General features: G+C 47.9%; 1 protein-coding gene across 2 annotated transcripts in view; it reads left to right on the top strand.

The window, feature by feature from the left end:
* The first annotated feature begins 389 nt into the window (after positions 1-389).
* ADAMTS9 (ADAM metallopeptidase with thrombospondin type 1 motif 9) overlaps positions 390-16,658 on the top strand; it is a 160,610-nt gene continuing 144,341 nt past the window's right edge. For both annotated transcript variants that reach the window (XM_042929907.1, XM_042929906.1), the window contains exons 1-3: positions 390-513; positions 1,125-1,537; positions 6,487-6,649. In XM_042929907.1, coding sequence (XP_042785841.1) covers positions 399-513; positions 1,125-1,537; positions 6,487-6,649 — 691 coding nt within the window. In that variant the 5' untranslated portion in view covers positions 390-398. The remainder of the gene's footprint in view (positions 514-1,124; positions 1,538-6,486; positions 6,650-16,658) is intronic.

The following is a 16,658-nucleotide window of genomic DNA, read 5'->3' as shown; positions in this document are numbered from 1 at the left end:
CTTGAGCGGCGGAGGACCCGCGGCCCCCCCGCCCCCCCCCCCCAGCCCCCCATTCAAGAAGCAGCTCCGCTATCCCCGCCAGCAAAGGGCGCCCGGCGCGCCTCGGAGCGCACGTTCCGCGCCTTCTCCTGCCCGCTCCTTGGACATTATGCGGCCGAGCAGTCGAGCCCCAGTCCTCCTCCTCTTGCTGCTCCTCCGGCTCCTCCTGCGGCCCGAGCGGCTCAGCTCTCGGCAGGCGGCGGCGTTGCGGCGAGACCTCAGCGACTCCTAAAGTCAAAAGTTGGCGGCGGGCGCCAGGCTCCGCGGGCTCACCGCGGCCGCTGCCTCGCGTCGCCGCCGCAGCCAGGGAGGGCAGGAGGGAGGGGGGTGGGAGCAACAGGGGAGGGGTGGGAAGCACCATGCAGTTTGTATCCTGGGCCACACTGCTAACGTTCCTGGTGCGGGACCTGGCCGAGATGGGGAGCCCAGACGCCGCGGCGGCCGTGCGCAAGGACAGGCTGCACCCGAGGCAAGGTAATGAGACTCCGGCCATCGCGACCCCTCCGCCCCAGTCGCCACCTCCCCAGCGTCTGCGCCCGACAGCGGGCACCCCGCAGCGGAGGGCCTCTCTCTTTTTCCTAGAAAGAATTATCTCCGGCTTTGCTGCCTCTCCCTTCTTTAGGTCATTCCCAGCCAATTTCTAGAGAGAGCCACTGTAGAGTAGACTTGGTCTCCCCCACCCCGCTTTGCTGGTAGTTTGATCTTTCCCCTTCCCCACCTCCAGGGCCCAAACTATAGTTACTTAGTAACTGGGGGTAGCAGATACTGACTTGTTTTATTTTATTCAGATTATTTGTCAGAATACGAAATGTATCTTATGTATTTTGACTTGTTCATTGTCTGATTCCAAATGGTGTAGCCTCAGCGTCGAACACAGTTCCTGGCTATTCCTGGCACATAGTAGGTGCTCAGCAAATATTTGTGCACTGGCTGAGGGTGAAGGCGTGGGCTCAAATGGGCAAAAAAAATAACTGCTGGAAAATAACCCGGGACAAAGCCCCCTTCATGTTTAAACTAAAACTTGCGGGAAATTGGTTTGCAGAAAATTGAATTATTGCTTCATGTGTCTCTGCTTCTCCCTGCAGTGAAATTATTAGAGACCCTGAGCGAGTACGAAATCGCGTCTCCCATCCGAGTGAACGCTCTCGGAGAACCCGTTTCTACGAACGTGCACTTCAAAAGGAGGCGCCGGAGCATTAACGCTGCCTCTGACCCCTGGCCGGCCTCTGCCTCGTCTTCCTCCTCCTCCTCTACCTCCGACCAGGAGCATTACCGCCTCTCTGCCTTCGGCCAGCAATTTCTATTTAATCTCTCCGCCCATTCCGGATTTATCGCTCCACTGTTCACTGTCACCCTTCTCGGGACGCCCGGGGAGAACCAGACAAAGTTTTATTCTGAGGAGGAAGCGGAACTCAAGCACTGCTTCTACAAAGGCCATGTCAATACCAAGTCTACCAAGTCCCAGCACACGGCGGTCATCAGCCTCTGCTCAGGAATGGTGAGTTGGTGCCCGCTCCTCTCCCTCCCCTCCCGCCTCTTCACAAGTTTCTGGAAGACTTCACTGCTCTCTCTTCTAAGACCCTCACTGCGCCGAGTTTCCAGTCCGGCTCTAAATACCCGCTGGAAACTACTTTGCATCCAGCGGTTTGGATGACTAGCCCAGTGCGTGCGCTTACACTGGAGAGGAGCGCACGCATCCGCTCCCAGGGGTTCCGTGTGTCTTGGAGCTTTCTAGAGTCCGAACCGAGCTCCGCTGCTCCTTGCCCAGAGCTAGCAGGCGGCTTGGAAGTCGGTTTCCAAACTCCAGAGTTGCCTGCCCTTCCTTGTAGCAAACACAGCCGCCCAGGAGCGGAGCAGCTGAGCGCAGGCAGGACCCGACTCCTTATTGGCGCGTCTCGAGTCAGGGGTGTGGGCTGAGGATCCCCAGCCTCGGGTATGGGGAGTTCCTTCTGTGTGTCGTGGAGGGCGGTGCGTAATCTAGAGTCCCCGCGATCTCTCTGGGCCTCTTTTCACGCGCCAGGAACCCTGAGGCTGAATAGGATTGACAGGGAACAGGTCCGTCCCAGGAACGGAAGGGTGGGCCAAGGACTCCGGAGGCGGGGAAGAGGGCGGAGCCTGCCCCGGACGCTTTGAATTAGGGTATAACTCGGAGTGGGGGTGTGGCGCAGTCCGACTCTGCACCCTGCTGGCGGGGCAGCCCCTAAGAAACAGAAATAGTGGGAGAGAGCCCGCAGAGGCTGCCCGGACGAGAGTTAGGTTCTTTTGGGTTTTCTGCCACCCATACGGGTTCCAGAGAGTCGAGAGACGGAGCCTACAACGCACGTTTCCCCTACAGAAGGAGAACGAGAAGGCGCGGGGCGGCCACCTCCCTGCGCTGCAAAATACGCACTTAGCAGGGTTTCCGAAAGGGTGCCTCGACCCCCTTTTGACCTCCCCTCCCCTCCCCACTTGCTCTCCAGTTGGTCCGATAAGGCATTCGCTTTCTTCCCCAGCACATTTGAAGACATGCTCTAAAGTTCTTACCCCAGCGAAAGTGATCCTTGACTTTCCCAAACGATGTGCGTTCCTAACACGCGCGTGTGACGCAGAAACTTTCCCGGGTCAGGCTCTCCCAGCGCACGGCGTTGTGCGCACTGCTCCCCCCCCCCCCCCCCCATGATGCGTTTACTCTTCCCCTGAGGACCCACATTCCCCATCACCTTTTCTAAGGGGAGCACGGGTAACTTACCGGGCCACTTGGCTGCCCCTGCCGAGCGCTGTCGTTGGTGGATCCTGCGTCCCCGGTTGGGGATGTCGCATCTGTCTCCACTGCTCAACGGAAGGGTCCGGTGGGGGAACGAGGCAAGCTTGAAGAGTAGGACTGGGAAGGTTTTAGCCTGCTGGGATACGAGCACAACGATGAGCCCCTCCAGCCCCCAGCAAAGCGCCAGGAGCTGCGGCTCGGCTCGTTGTTGAGATTGTTTGGGGGTGGGCGGAGACGGCAGTTTGACGCGCGGGGGGGTAAGGGGGTGCTGCCGTGAGTCATCGCCGCCCCAAGACCTAGGGCCAAAGCGCAGGAATCCTAACATTCTGCCGAAGGTTATGGCTGGGGTGGGCATAAACCAGGCACTGGAACCCAGGTTATCAGAACACCCCTAGATCCGAAGGTTGTAAACACCAATTCCAGAACTTTAGGAATGGTGCTGAGTATGTACGTAAAGTTTGTAAACAACCTTCACTCCTCCTCCCTCCCCGCCTCCACACCCCGCGGAGTGGCCCCAGCAGTTGTATAAATACTTTGCTGTGCAGGACCTTAATTTCTGTTGCCAATTTTAGGTGGTATCTCGCACGTAGAACGGCAAGTGGTAACTCTCTTAGGGAACTGAGGGCCGGCCGGGACTTTAGAATGATTGTATAGACAGTGACAAACCCATGTATATTGCATTTAATTTGCAATCTGCCTTTCTGGGGAGGGAAAGGTCCAGAACACGTCTTAAGGATAGGTGCACTGGCTGTTTCAGTGATTAACCTAGCTCCAAAAACCTCATCCCTCTGTCTCCCTTCTCGAATTTATCTTTCCTCCCAAGACTTCCCATTACCGTTTCTGCACCGGAAGTATCATGGAGTTCCTAGTGGAAATATTTCCACCCGGGAATTCCTTCACTCTTTAGAATGAACCACGCCAATCTACTCCCCCTCCCCTCAACCCGGAACACACACACACACACACACACACACACACACACACACACCCTACCAGTCGGTTATCAGTTTTCCTGAATTCCATCTCAGATGTGTCTCTCACTGGTCTGAACAGGCCCTATCCTAATTCTAGACCTCTTTCACTTCTCTGCCCCTCGCTCTTTTAGGACTGTTGTCTCAGAAATGTTTCCATGTGGTCTCTCCTCCTCCAGTCTTCCCTCTCTAATCCCTGCCAAACACCGCTAACAGATTAAGGGTGACTAGGTGTAAGATCACATTACTCCTCTGTTCACTCACTCTACATAGCTCCCCATTGCTTAGTGAACAACTACTGACTTCATCATCTGACACTTGAGACCATTTACGGCATCCCTCCTCATGCCTTGCACATCTACCCGCCAGGCTCATCTCTCAGGCTTTCCTCCACAAATTCTGGGTATCGGGCAATCTGCTTTTGCAGATTTTCTCAGAGTTTCTCTCCCACCCCAGTCCTACCTCATTGCCTTTGGGTCTCTGGGTGTACTCGGTCATGTCCCCCAGCATCACATGCTCAGATCCTACCCTTCTTTTAAAGTAACTTACACAGCTTTTTCCCCGGGAAACCTTGTCCTTCAGCCACTGTTCTCTTTCCCTCTTCACCTGCACACACACTTATCTGTACCTCTCTTATGATGCTGAGTATGCTCTCTCTTGTGTTGTGGTTCTTGGTACACATGATCTATCCCCTTCCTCCTTCGCAGCAGGGACAACATCGGTGCCTTTCTCTCCCCTGTTGGAGCCTTGTATATTGTAGGTACTTAGTACGTATGTTTGAATAAATGGTCACTTTAACCAAGAAAGGACTACTCTTTGATCAAACATTCTTCTCTGAATCGACAACAAAATTAATTTGACCTCGTAAGGATGACATTTATTGGACTCTTATGTGTCTTGCACTGTAATAAGTACTTTTTGTATGCATCATCTCATCCCATCCAAATCCTCATAACAGCCCAGTTCTGAAAACAACCAATTTTACAGATGAGGAAGGACACTGAGGCTTTGAGAGTTGGAGGCTTGCCCGAGGTCTCCTACGTACTAAGTGACAGAGTTGGGGTTCCCACCTTATCTTTCTGACCCATGCTCCTAACCATGGGCCAGAGACTGAATCTCTGTTCCTAAAAAGACTTTCAAAATTCTTTTTTTTTTTTTTTTACTAAAGTTTATTTATTTTAAGAGAGACAAGGTACAAGTGGGTGAGGAGTAGAGAGAGACAGAGAGAGAGAGAGAGAGAGAGAGAGAGACAAGGTACAAGTGGGTGAGGAGTAGAGAGAGACAGAGAGAGAGAGAGAGAGAGAGAGAGAGAGAGAGAGAGAGAGAATCCCAAGCAGGCTCCGTGCTGTCAGCGCAAAGTCCTAGGCAGGGCTCAATCTCACAAGATCATGTGAGACTGTGACCTGAGCCAAAATCAGGAGTCGGACACTTAACCGACTGAGCCACCCAGACGCCCCTCAAAGTTCTTTCCAAAAAGGTACTGGACTAAACTCCAAATACCTGAGTTCTAGATTCAGCATTGGACACTGTTAAGATTCAACCTGAAGCACGATTCAGCTGCTTCTGTATCACTGAAGAGGGACTTTAGACAAGTCACTTCCTCCCTCTGGGTCTTCATTTCCTCTTTTCTAATCAAAGGTGTCAGATCACATGAGCTCCCAAGTTCTTTCTTAGTCTTTATGACCTGTCTCTGGTAGGTTTCATGTGTTATAGTAAGCTTCCTGCTGTGTGCTCAGAGAACACAAGAGTTGTTTATATATATTTTTAATGTTTATTTTTTTGTGAGAGAGAGAGAGAGAGAGAATGAGTGGGGAACAGGGAGAGAGAGAGAGGGAGACACAGAATTCGAAGCCGGCTCGAGACTCTGAGCTGTTAGCACAGAACCCCACTCAAGGCTCGAACTCCTGAACTGAGAGATCATGACCTGAGCTGAAACCAAGAGTCAGACGCTCAAGGGACTGAGCCACCCAGGTGCCCCACACACATTCTGTCCTGGCGGTTAGAGGCTAACACAGCAACACAAAAAGCCACTAAGGTGTTACAGTTCCTTACAAAGGGTCCTTTTGCTAAGCACTTTCCATGCATTTTCCCATTTATTCTGCACAGTAAGGCTTTACAGTATGTATTTTTATCACCAATGGATGAACAAGGAAGCTGAAACTCAGAGCGATTAAGGAACTTGCCCAGGGTGGATGGGTGAGTGGCAGGGTTGGGAACCTAAGGCATCCTGACTCCAGGCCTTGCACCATTTCACTCCCTATTGCACAGGGAGGGGGTGCAGAGACGCTCATGTGCCAATGTCGCAGGCAGCACCACGTGGAGTGCCTGTGATCAGTATATGCTCTCTGAATTTGAATTAATGATAAGGCCTCCACAGGTCAGCTTTTCCCTGGGAAGCTCACACTTTTCCCTAAGTTTCCGGGCTATCTTAACACAAAGAAGAATGCTCTCTTTCCTTTAAAAGTGAGTGTGATGAGAATTTGAGCACCAGGGAAGGATTTCTTAGAAACAGATTTGGAGAGCAGTTGTCAAATGAAGAAGGTACGGGCCTGGCCTGGCGGATTGAAAATAAACTGCTTCTCCAAATATGTCGGCAGCAAGTTCCATTCGAGCAGCCCTCACGGGGAAGGGATTGGGTGAAACGGCACCTTGTCTACTTGACAATGTTCCTTTTTTTTCCCTCCTTGTGGTTGAGTTATATTAAATCAACCTCTCCCCTCTCTTCATTTGCAGCTGGGCACATTCCGGTCCCATGATGGGGATTATTTTATTGAACCACTGCTGTCCATTGATGAACAAGAAGACGAAGAGGAACAAAACAAACCCCACATTATCTATAGGCACAGCATCCTGCACGGAGAGCCCTCAACAGGAAGGCAGGCGTGTGACACCTCAGGTATTTCCTTCTCACTTAAGCAGAGATCCCAGCTCTGCGAGATGGGTTAGTGGCCACACTACAAACACGTAGCTCTTTGACAGGCTGCGAAGTGCTACCACGTACGTTGTCTTGGATTCAGTCTTCAAGCGAGGTACGTATAGCCCCATGGCACAGGTGTGGAAGCTGAAAAGAGGTTTAGTAAGTTGTCCAAGGTAGCACAGCTGGGAACTCACCAAGTTCGGGTACAAGCTCAACTAGCTTCAAGCTCTCTGTGGGCAAAGCTGCCTCTCGTTGAAGTTGCTGATTTTTAGGATCAAGCGTTAGTAACGTCTTCAGGCTCTTGCGGCCATATCCTCAATCAGCCATCGCTCGTGTTCCCCGGGTGTTCTGGTGTTTTCTGTTCATGAGGGATTTGTGTTTTTTTTTTTTTTAACCATGTAGGGTTATGAAAAGTGAAAAAGTCTCACAAATGGAACTCCGAAAAACCTCTGTGTGTTTATAGGAATTTTTCCCATCAACTTCGGTTTTCGCCGTTGCTCTGTGACTTTGGGAAATAAACAAATGGAAGTGTAGATGGCATTTCTGGGTTTGTGTCAAATGCGTATCCGCCCACCCCTAGACTCCTGCCCATGCTGGACAGTTTCCTTGAGGCTTTGCGCTAATGTGCCTGGCCATTGTCAGACATGTGTCATTCTGGGCACCTTGAAAAACTTATGCTTGTGTGTGTTGCTCAGTCTCTAGCCATGAGGCAACTCTTCACCCTCTTTGAAGCCTGGTCACTTTCTCAGCTTATCACTAAAGATCGTCCTTCAGGGGCGCCTGGGTGGCTCAGTCGGTTAAGCGTCCGACTTTGGCTCAGGTCATGATCTTGCGGTCTGTGAGTTCGAGCCCTGCGTCAGGCCCTGTGCTAACCACTCACAGCCTGGAGCCTGTTTCAGATTCTGTGTTTCCCTCTCTCTGACCCTCCCCTGTTCATGCTCTGTCTCTCTCTGTCTCAAAAATAAATAAACGTTAAAAAAAAAAATTTAAAAAAAAAGATCGTCCTTCAGTTTGATCCTGTTTTAGGATGTTTGTTAAAATACTCTTTTTGTTGTTGTTCTTCCGACTTTCTGTTTCTAAAACTTTATCCTTCTTCCTCTTCTTTATTTTTTAAAAGTTGCTTCTCTAAATCATATAACCTCCCAGGGTCTTTCTGGCATCTCCGAAATAGAGCTCAAAACCGGCAGGGGGTTCCCAAAATGCTTCCCAAGTGAGTCCTTATCTCATCCTATATCTGTATCAGGTTCTTCCGCTGTGACACGGTGGTATCCTATTGCGTCCTGGAATTGTGATTTCTAAAGTGAAATCTTTCAGTGAAAGATAACATTGGCTCCTTATGACCTGGAGTAGTCAAGTCATAAGTTGTGTGGTGTGGTAGCTCATGTCGCACCGTGTTCCCACTGCCAGGGCTAAATGGAATCTAAGTGAAATAGCGTGTCAGTTAGACTCACTGGAGAGCCAGGGCGAGGGAGAGCCGGTTGAAGGAGTGGTGTGCTCAGAAAAAATAGTGCCAGCAACTTGCGCCCTTCCTGGCTGCCATTAACTTTAGCAGCAAGATGTCGTCCCGTTGTTTGGACCCCGCTCGTAAGAACAGTGTCCTTTGCTTCTTGACTTCCCATATCAGAATTAGCAAGTGTTCATCTTATATATGTATACAAACCTATATATAGTGTGTGATAGAGAGGAAAGATGTGATTCCTCCCCTTTTATCTTACTAATATATGTTTGAAAGATACCCAACTGGTATGTTCATTGATCAGTTTATTGAACAGTGGCACCTGGTGACATTCTTCTGCCCTAAAGTGGCAGCAAACCAAGATTTAAAACAAAACAAAACCAACAAACAAAAGCCTTTCGGCTCTGAAGGTCCTATTCTGCACTGGCATTGTGCAAAGCCCTTTCCCTTCACGACTTCCCTGAATCCTTACCACAACCCTGTGGGGCGGGTGCCATTCTTACCCCCATCGTACCAGGCAGAGGAGCAGAGACGAAGCAACTTGGGTCAGGTCTCACAGCTACTTCATCATGACAGCCCATGTCTGTCTTATCCCGTGACCCATTTTGTCTGTGCACGTGTGTGTGTGTGTGTGTGTGTGTGCGTGCGTGTGCACGTTGGCTGTGACAGAAAGAGAGAGAAGTCTTACTTGACGCTCTCACTCAGAAAACCCTCAGAGTTCGTTTTTTAAAAGTTAATTACCTGAGTCAACGGACATTTGGTTTCCTGGGCTAGAGGACGAGTCATTGTCAAGTCCTGTTGAAAACAGAAAGAACGGGGGACTCTCGAAAGGTGCAGATGGAGGACAAGGGAAGATGCCTCAAGTTTTCACAGGAGTTATTTGCGTTCTAGTCATTATGGGTTTGGCGGCCTCTGTGTGCCACCATCCAAATCACTGGTGCCAACTTAGTGTTCCTTCTGGTTTGTCCTTGCCAGGGACCAATATGGCTGCCTTTCCTTCACTCCTGATGAATCAGGAGCCCAGCAGTTTGATCGGCTCTTCCAAATGTGGCTGCTGGACTGGTTGCTGCCATTCTGGTTTCTCTCTTCCAGCTGCTTCTGCAACCCTTGTTTGAATACAGATGCATGAGGCTCAGAACAGTTGGAGAGAACTTCGGAATATGGCACAATTCACCAGCAGCCATTAGAGGAACAGAGTGGCAGGTCTTGGAAACCTTCAAAACCAGGTAGCCTGTGCACAGGGAGTGAAAGTAGGTGGGGGGTGGGAGAAGCCTCTCTGGTCGGAGCAGAAAATATCCTCTACCAGTGTCAATCCATTCACCTGTAGGGATTTCTCCCCAGAGCAGTGGTTGGTAGCCCAGAGTAAACTTTAGAAGTATCCTGGGAACCTCAAACAAACGCAGATTCTTTAAAACAACAGCAACAACAATAAAACCAACCTCTGTCTCGGGCTGGTGAGAAAGAGCAAGAAACCTGGGATTTACCGAGTGCTCTACGGGACCCAGAAGTTCAGATAAACGTGAGAGTTCGTGCTAATGTGGGATTTAAGGCAATAACCACTATCCCTTGCTTGCCACTTGCTTTTGGACCTGGGGTTCTTTTGTTCTGTTTTGTTTTCATGGTGACCCACTTTAGTGTCTACTTTTGAGAAGGGGAGAGAGAGAGCGCTCATGCCCGTGGGGGAGAGGTGCTTGCAAGCCAGGGAGGGGCAGAGAGAAAGACAGAGACAGGATCTGAAGCAGGTCTGTGACAGCAGAGAGCCCGACATGGGGCTCAAGCTCATGAACCTTGAGCTCCTGACCTGAGCTGAAGTCGGATGCTCAACCAACTGAGCCCCCCAGGCACCCTTGGTGTTCTTCATCACTGCTTTCTAATTCTTCTCTTAGGATGACAGAAGATTTTCTGGAGGAAAATTTAAATTGTTAGCTCTAGGCCAACAAACGAATATTCTGTACAGATGAGTAAACTGTAGTCCTGGGATGTTAAGTTACTTATTTCTAGGAGTGATACTCTATACATTCAGCACCAGCCCCTCAGAATTTAAGATAGCCCTAGCCTTGGAGCAGGCTCCTGGAAGTCCCCTGCTGAGCTGGGCCTTAACCCTTTAGTTGCTGGCTGCTGGGAGTCTGCCCAGGGCCAGGCACTGTGGCTGTCACACTGCTCCCTACAGATGGATTGTGAGTCCTGTTCATGTCTGATTCTTGATGTATATCTGATTTTCAAGGAACAGATTCTGAGATAAATTATGTTAAAAAGACACGTGCAGAAGGGAGTCTTATGTAGTGAAAATTTCATGGGTTCAGATGGGAGTCAACAACTTAATTTATTCATTCATGTGTGCATTCAGCCTCAACGTATTTACTAACCCCTCTGTGCCATGAGGATAAAACCAGGAACCATCTTTATTCCAGTCAGCCGTGTGACCTCCAGCATATTTAGAGCATAAAGTAAGAATAACACATACCTTTCAAGGGTGTAGTTAGGACTAAATGAGTATGAAATAATGAAAGCTCCCAGGACAGTGTTTAGCAGATGGTAGGCAATCACTGAATGGTGGGCTAGAAAGAAGAATCATGAAAATAGAAATTGAAACAACACAGCAAGGAAAGGAAAACTCAAAATACCAAAACCCAGAGCTAATCGGGTTCCCGTGATTAAGCTTAGAGCTTCTTGGTAACCAGGTCATAAAGGGCTTATGGGACTTGCCCAAGGTCACCCTGCCAGCAAGTGGCCAGCAAGGCCGAGAGCCCTTTCTCTCAGCTTCTTTTTTTTCTGTAACTAATGCAGCATTGTAAAAACTCATCTCTTGCAAGTTCCTCTCGGCCTGGTGGCTGCCCTCGCGAGAATGTCTCTGTTGTGGCATCATTGATTATGTCTGTGTGTATACGTTTGGGCCAGTTGAGTGTGTCTGGATTTATCTGTGATTGTCATCCTGTTTGTAAGTTGCTCAGGCTTCCGCATGGGCTGTGGGCATCTTCTGCCTCCTGTGGCATGCCCTTGTCATTTCAGGGTCCCCTACGCAGCGGGTGCTCAGTAGGGTTCATCGAGCTGACGGCCTGTGTGCCCCCACACACCAGGGGGACCAAGTGGCAAGCTCAGGGGAGCCATTCAGGAGCTTATTGCCTTTTACAAGCCGCTTCCTGCTGATCCTTCACGTGGCTTTTCCAGATGAAACCCCAAGTTCTGTCTCACGGACACTCTGCGTTTGACTCTGAATTTTGCACAAGAGGATTTAGTTGCTCTTATCAGTGAGACAGACGTGCCTCCTGGTAGATGAGAGAGAGAGAAAGGCAGGGGAGAAGGCCGACACAAGGCTGTTTTGTTTGCCTGGGCCTAAACGACAGTGTTTTTCCGTTATTAGAATACCTCTCTCGCCCTCCCATCTCGGCAAGCCTGCTTTTGTTTTGTTTTATTTAAGGAATTTAAGAATTATATACTCGTTGACCCATCGATGCCACTTCTAAGGAAACAATTGGACAATTGTGTATGGATGTTTGTGGGAGAATACTTAGTATGGTGTTGTTTATTATAGCAGCAGGATGGAAAACCCTAAGTGCCTCTCAGTCGGAGGATAGATCAAATATTCATGAGGTATACATTTCATGGATTCCTATGCAGCCATCAAAAATAAGCATACAGATTTATGTTAACAAATACACACACACACACACACACATATATGTATGTGTATAGGTATATATATATGTGTATATATACATATATACATATAGTGAACAAGCAGATGATAAGTTAGTGGGTATGGTATGATCTCATTTTTTTAAAACGGCAACAGTGTGGTGGTATATGTGTGTATTGAGAAAAATCTGAAGCAGTATGCACAGAAATTTTTTTTTAATGTTTACTTATCTTTGAGAGAGAGAGAGAGGGAGAGAGAGACAGTGTGTGAGTGGGGAAGAGACAGAGAGGGAGACACAGAATCCGAAGCAGGCTCCAGGCTCTGAGCTGTCAGCACAGAGCCCAACGCGGGGCTCGAACTCACCATGAGATCAGGACCTGAGCCGAAGTGGGATGCTTAACTGACTGAGCCACCCAGGTGCCCCCGGTATGCGCCGAAATATTAAAAAGGGATTGTTTGTGGTTGGCAGGAACATAGGCAACATTTGTCTTTTTATTTTAAATGCCTATATTTCTGACATAATTCTATAGTAATTTTATAATCAGAAGATACAGTTAAAAGAGAAACGAGGATACTGGCATGTAATTATTTTGTAGCCCCGTGGCATTTGTCACCAGATATCAACAGCCAAGCCATGATCCCATGCAGTTTTTTTTTTTTTTTTTTTTGAATTAGACAGTCTTAGTAGCCAGACAGATGAAAATCCTGCCTTGTGTGTACTTCCTTGGGACATCGGGACCGATCAAAGCTGAGGCTCCATCTCAACCCAGCTAAACTGCCTTGCGCCTGTTGGACATACCCAGGGATTACCATGGCTTAGTCTCCATGAGGCACTGGAGACTCTGTCCACTAGAATGTCTGGTCACCTGTTGGTCTGACTCCCAAGGGTGCAGTCAAAAACGCTGGAAAACACAAGATGATGGTTCAAGACATCCTTTGTTAGGGCTTTATGTGTGCTACCCACATTCCATATGTTAGCACTTGAAATCTGTTCATCAACCCTATAAGGTAGGTATTATCATCTTTATTTTACATTTGAGAAAATTACAGCTCAGAGAGGCCGAACCACTTGTGCAAAGTCACACAGCTAGTGGGAAGTGGGCCTGACATTTGAACCCAGATCTAATTCCAGCGTGCTGCACTGTGGGCCTAACTCCATTGAATATACAAGTCCAAATGATATCAACAACGGCTGACATTTGTTGAGCATGTATTGTGTGGCAGGCACTGTTCCAAGTGCTTTACATGGATTGTGTAATTTAATCCTTACCTCGACCTCCGTGGTGCACATGGCACGATGGGGACACAGAGAAGTGCATCCAGTGGGCTCGCCCAAGGACACAAAACTTGAAAACACACCAATGCCTACAACCATTTTGTGCTGGTGTACTTGGAGGGTTTTTTGCTCTGTCCTTTGTTGATTCGTTTGCATTCGGATATGGATTACTTTTGCTGGCAGGATTTTTAACATGCTTGCCTATAATTTGATAGGATTGGAGGAGGGCTGCCTGATGCCCGGAATTCCCACCGAGACTCTAATGACTCGCTGAGGCCTTGGTCTGCAGCTTGCCTCTGTTGGAGAGTATCCTTGTTACTCATTAACCTCTGGGATCCCATTAATAATTTAGCATAGATTAGCTGATTAGATTAGCTGCCCTGAGAGTTGGGCCCAAATGGAGTGAGAGACAGAGCTAAGGGCAGACCTCCGAGGGGGGCTTTAGGTAAACAATTCTGGGACAGCTTGAGGGTTCCAGGATGCGACAGAAGCATTGGCTGACCTCACGCTCCTGCCCGGGCTCAGGCAGGTCAGTGGTTGTTGGCTAATTAGTTACTTCTGTGAGAAGCCGGCCTGCCTTCGTCTTCCCACACACCCTCTGTATCTTCACATCCTTTCTTTGGGCTGTTCAGCCTGTGAATGTAAGAATGGGCAACAGTCAAGGAGCCTTGTGCTGGGCACACCGTGGGTTCTTTCAGTTAGTCCTGCAACAACAGCTCCCTGCAAGGAAGATGCCTCAGTTATTCCCTTTTACAAATAAGAAAGCTGAACTCCAAGCGGTCAATGAACTTGTGCGCACTGTGTAAGGGAAACAGCCCTCAAACACAGGGCTGTTTGAATCTTTAAAGATAGTTTCCACCATTTGGGATTTATTGTTTTGGCTTAATTTCCTGTCACTTACACCTTTTTGTTCCTCATCAGTGTGTATACCTTTTTTTCTCTTTGATATATTCTCCAATGACTATATCTAATACATAGTCAGATGCATTAGGCAATAAGCAATGGCCTCTCTCTTTGCAAATTACTAGAAAATTACTTTTTTAAATAACTGAATTCTTGAGCCTCTTCCCTCAGATTTATCTTCTTTGTGGCAGCTTTTTAAAAACATCAGTGTTGGGGCGCCTGAGTGGCTCAGTCGGTCAAGCGTCCGACTTTGGCTCAGGTCATGATCTCACAGTCTGTGAGTTCGAGCCCCACATCGGGCTCTGTGCTGATGTCTCAGAGCCTGGAGCCTGCTTCCGATTCTGTGTCTCCCTCTCTCTCTGCCCCTTCCCTGCTCATGCTCTCTCTCTGTCTCAAAAATAAATAAAAACATTTAAAAACATCAGTGTTAATAGTGCTATACAACAAAATGAAAGGATAATAAAAAAGAAACTTCTAATACAGGCAGTGTTTTTTTCTTTCATTTCAATTTTTTCCATCATGTCTTTTTATTTATTTATTTATTTATTTTAGAGAGAGGGGAGGGAGGGTCAGAGAGAGAGGGAGACACAGAATCCGAAGCAGGCTCCAGGCTCTGAGCTGTCAGCACAGAACCCAACGCTGGGCTCCAACCAACGAACTGTGAGATCATGACTTGAGCCAAAGTCAGACGCTTGACTGACTGAGCCACCCAGATGCCCCCCGGCCCCCGACCCTCCCTGGTGTCTTTTAAAAAGCACGTTATTAAGAAACATATAAGCACACATAAACAGGTGGAGGCAATTGTAAACGAACCCGTCTACCCGTAATGTGTGCTTTTTTTTTTTTTTCCATGTGTGCTTTTTATTTTTTCTCTCTGCTGGACTATTTTAAAGGAAACCCAGGTACCGTGACATTTTCTATCTGAATACTCCCATGGACATCTCTGAAAAACGAGGATACTTTCTTCCGTAACTGTAATGTAAATATACCATGCTGAGCAAAATCAACAATAATCGCTCCATATAACCTGAACAGTGCCTGTTTATAAAACGTTCCTAATTGTCCCTGAAATGCCTCCTTCAAGTCCACTCGTTTAGGCTGTGATCTGAATCAGCTCCCCATGTCGCGGCTGGTTGTTCTATCTCTTAAATAACTTTTCACTTCCTTGCCAGTGTCATCCTTATTAAATTACGATTTTCCTTCTGGGTTAGATTTGCTCCCCGCGGTCTTTCCCCCCCTTTCCACTTCTTTTATTCACTGATTCCTCTTTGTCGTCCTAAGGTCAGTCTGCATTTGCAGCCATTCGAAAGACCTGGGTCAGCCCTAAACCCAGAGCAGGTACCAAGAACAAAGCTACCAGGAATGAGCCACTTATCAGAGTAATTTCATTGAGCACAAAAGGCAGCTTGGTTGGGTTGATTTTTGCCCCTTTATCTGGAGTACCTTGATAACCCTTTTTCTTCTTCTTTTTTTAAACCTACCAATAGAAAGATCCTCGATTTACAGTATTTACTAAGACTCCCTTGTCTACCATTCAAGGATTGTACTCACCTGTGTTGGAAGCCTGTGAGAGTCAGTTTGCAATTGGGAATTGTCAAGTGGCAAGTTAGGTTTGGGCACGAAATTAGGACCCCGTGATGTACGACCTGCTTTCCTGCCTCCTGTCTTGGCACTTTTGGTAAGCGTCTGGAACCAGAGATAGCATGAGGGCTCCCTGCTTTACTTTGAGCCCCAGATTGATTTCCTTGTCACCTGTCATCATTCCTGGTTGTTCCTATCACTTTGCTTCAGAAACCCATTGTCGGTCGAGGAAAAAAGGGTCATAGAATACCTGGCCAATGTGTTTATCTTCCAGGTAAGCCCCTAAAACAAGTTTAGATGCACGCCTCCTTCTCAAGAAGAAATGTAACAAACTTCAGAAGGCTTTGGTCACGGCCAGAGGGAAATTGGTCAGGCGTGCAGACTAACAGAGGGAAGAAGTATTTGGGGTTCATCGGGGCAGAGCTCAGACTCTTCATCTGATCTGAATGGGCCGTCTTTTTTTTTTTTTTTTTTTTTTTTTTACGTTTTATTTATTTTTTTTTTTTTATTTTTTATTTTTTAATATATGAAATTTACTGTCAAATTGGTTTCCATACAACACCCAGTGCTCATCCCAAAAGGTGTCCTCCTCAATACCCATCACCCACCCTGTCCTCCCTCCCACCCTGTCCTCCCTCCCACCCCCCATCAACCCTCAGTTTGTTCTCAGTTTTTTAACAGTCTCTAATGCTTTGGCTCTCTCCCACTCTAACCTCTTTTTTTTTTTTTTTTTTTTTCCTTCCCCTCCCCCATGGGTTTCTGTTATGTTTCTCAGGATCCACATAAGAGTGAAACCATATGGTATCTGTCTTTCTCTGTATTGAATGGGCCGTCTTTTTGAAGCAAGATGCTGTAGAATCTGTTAGTTCTCTTCGTATGAGGGAATAAACCCACTTGTTCAATGAAGGGCTATTTTATCATGCAGTTGAGATTTAAACGGTTTAACTTTGTATCTGCCAAAGTTAGGCTCTCTTTGATACTCAGATCATTACAGAATTGTTACTGTAGCCATTTGTGAGTAGCCAAAGTCGGCTCCTGTCTGGGCCAGACTTCTGCATGGGCATTCTGTACAGCTGCGAATCAATAAATATGAAGCATTCTGAAGACCCCAAAAAGGAGCATAAGGAAATGCAAG

This window comes from Panthera leo, chromosome A2 (assembly GCF_018350215.1).
Source record: "Panthera leo isolate Ple1 chromosome A2, P.leo_Ple1_pat1.1, whole genome shotgun sequence".
In the NCBI taxonomy this organism is placed as follows: Eukaryota; Metazoa; Chordata; class Mammalia; order Carnivora; family Felidae; genus Panthera; species Panthera leo.
Note: the sequence above shows the minus strand (reverse complement) of the source record. Positions and strands in the feature narration are given on the sequence as shown.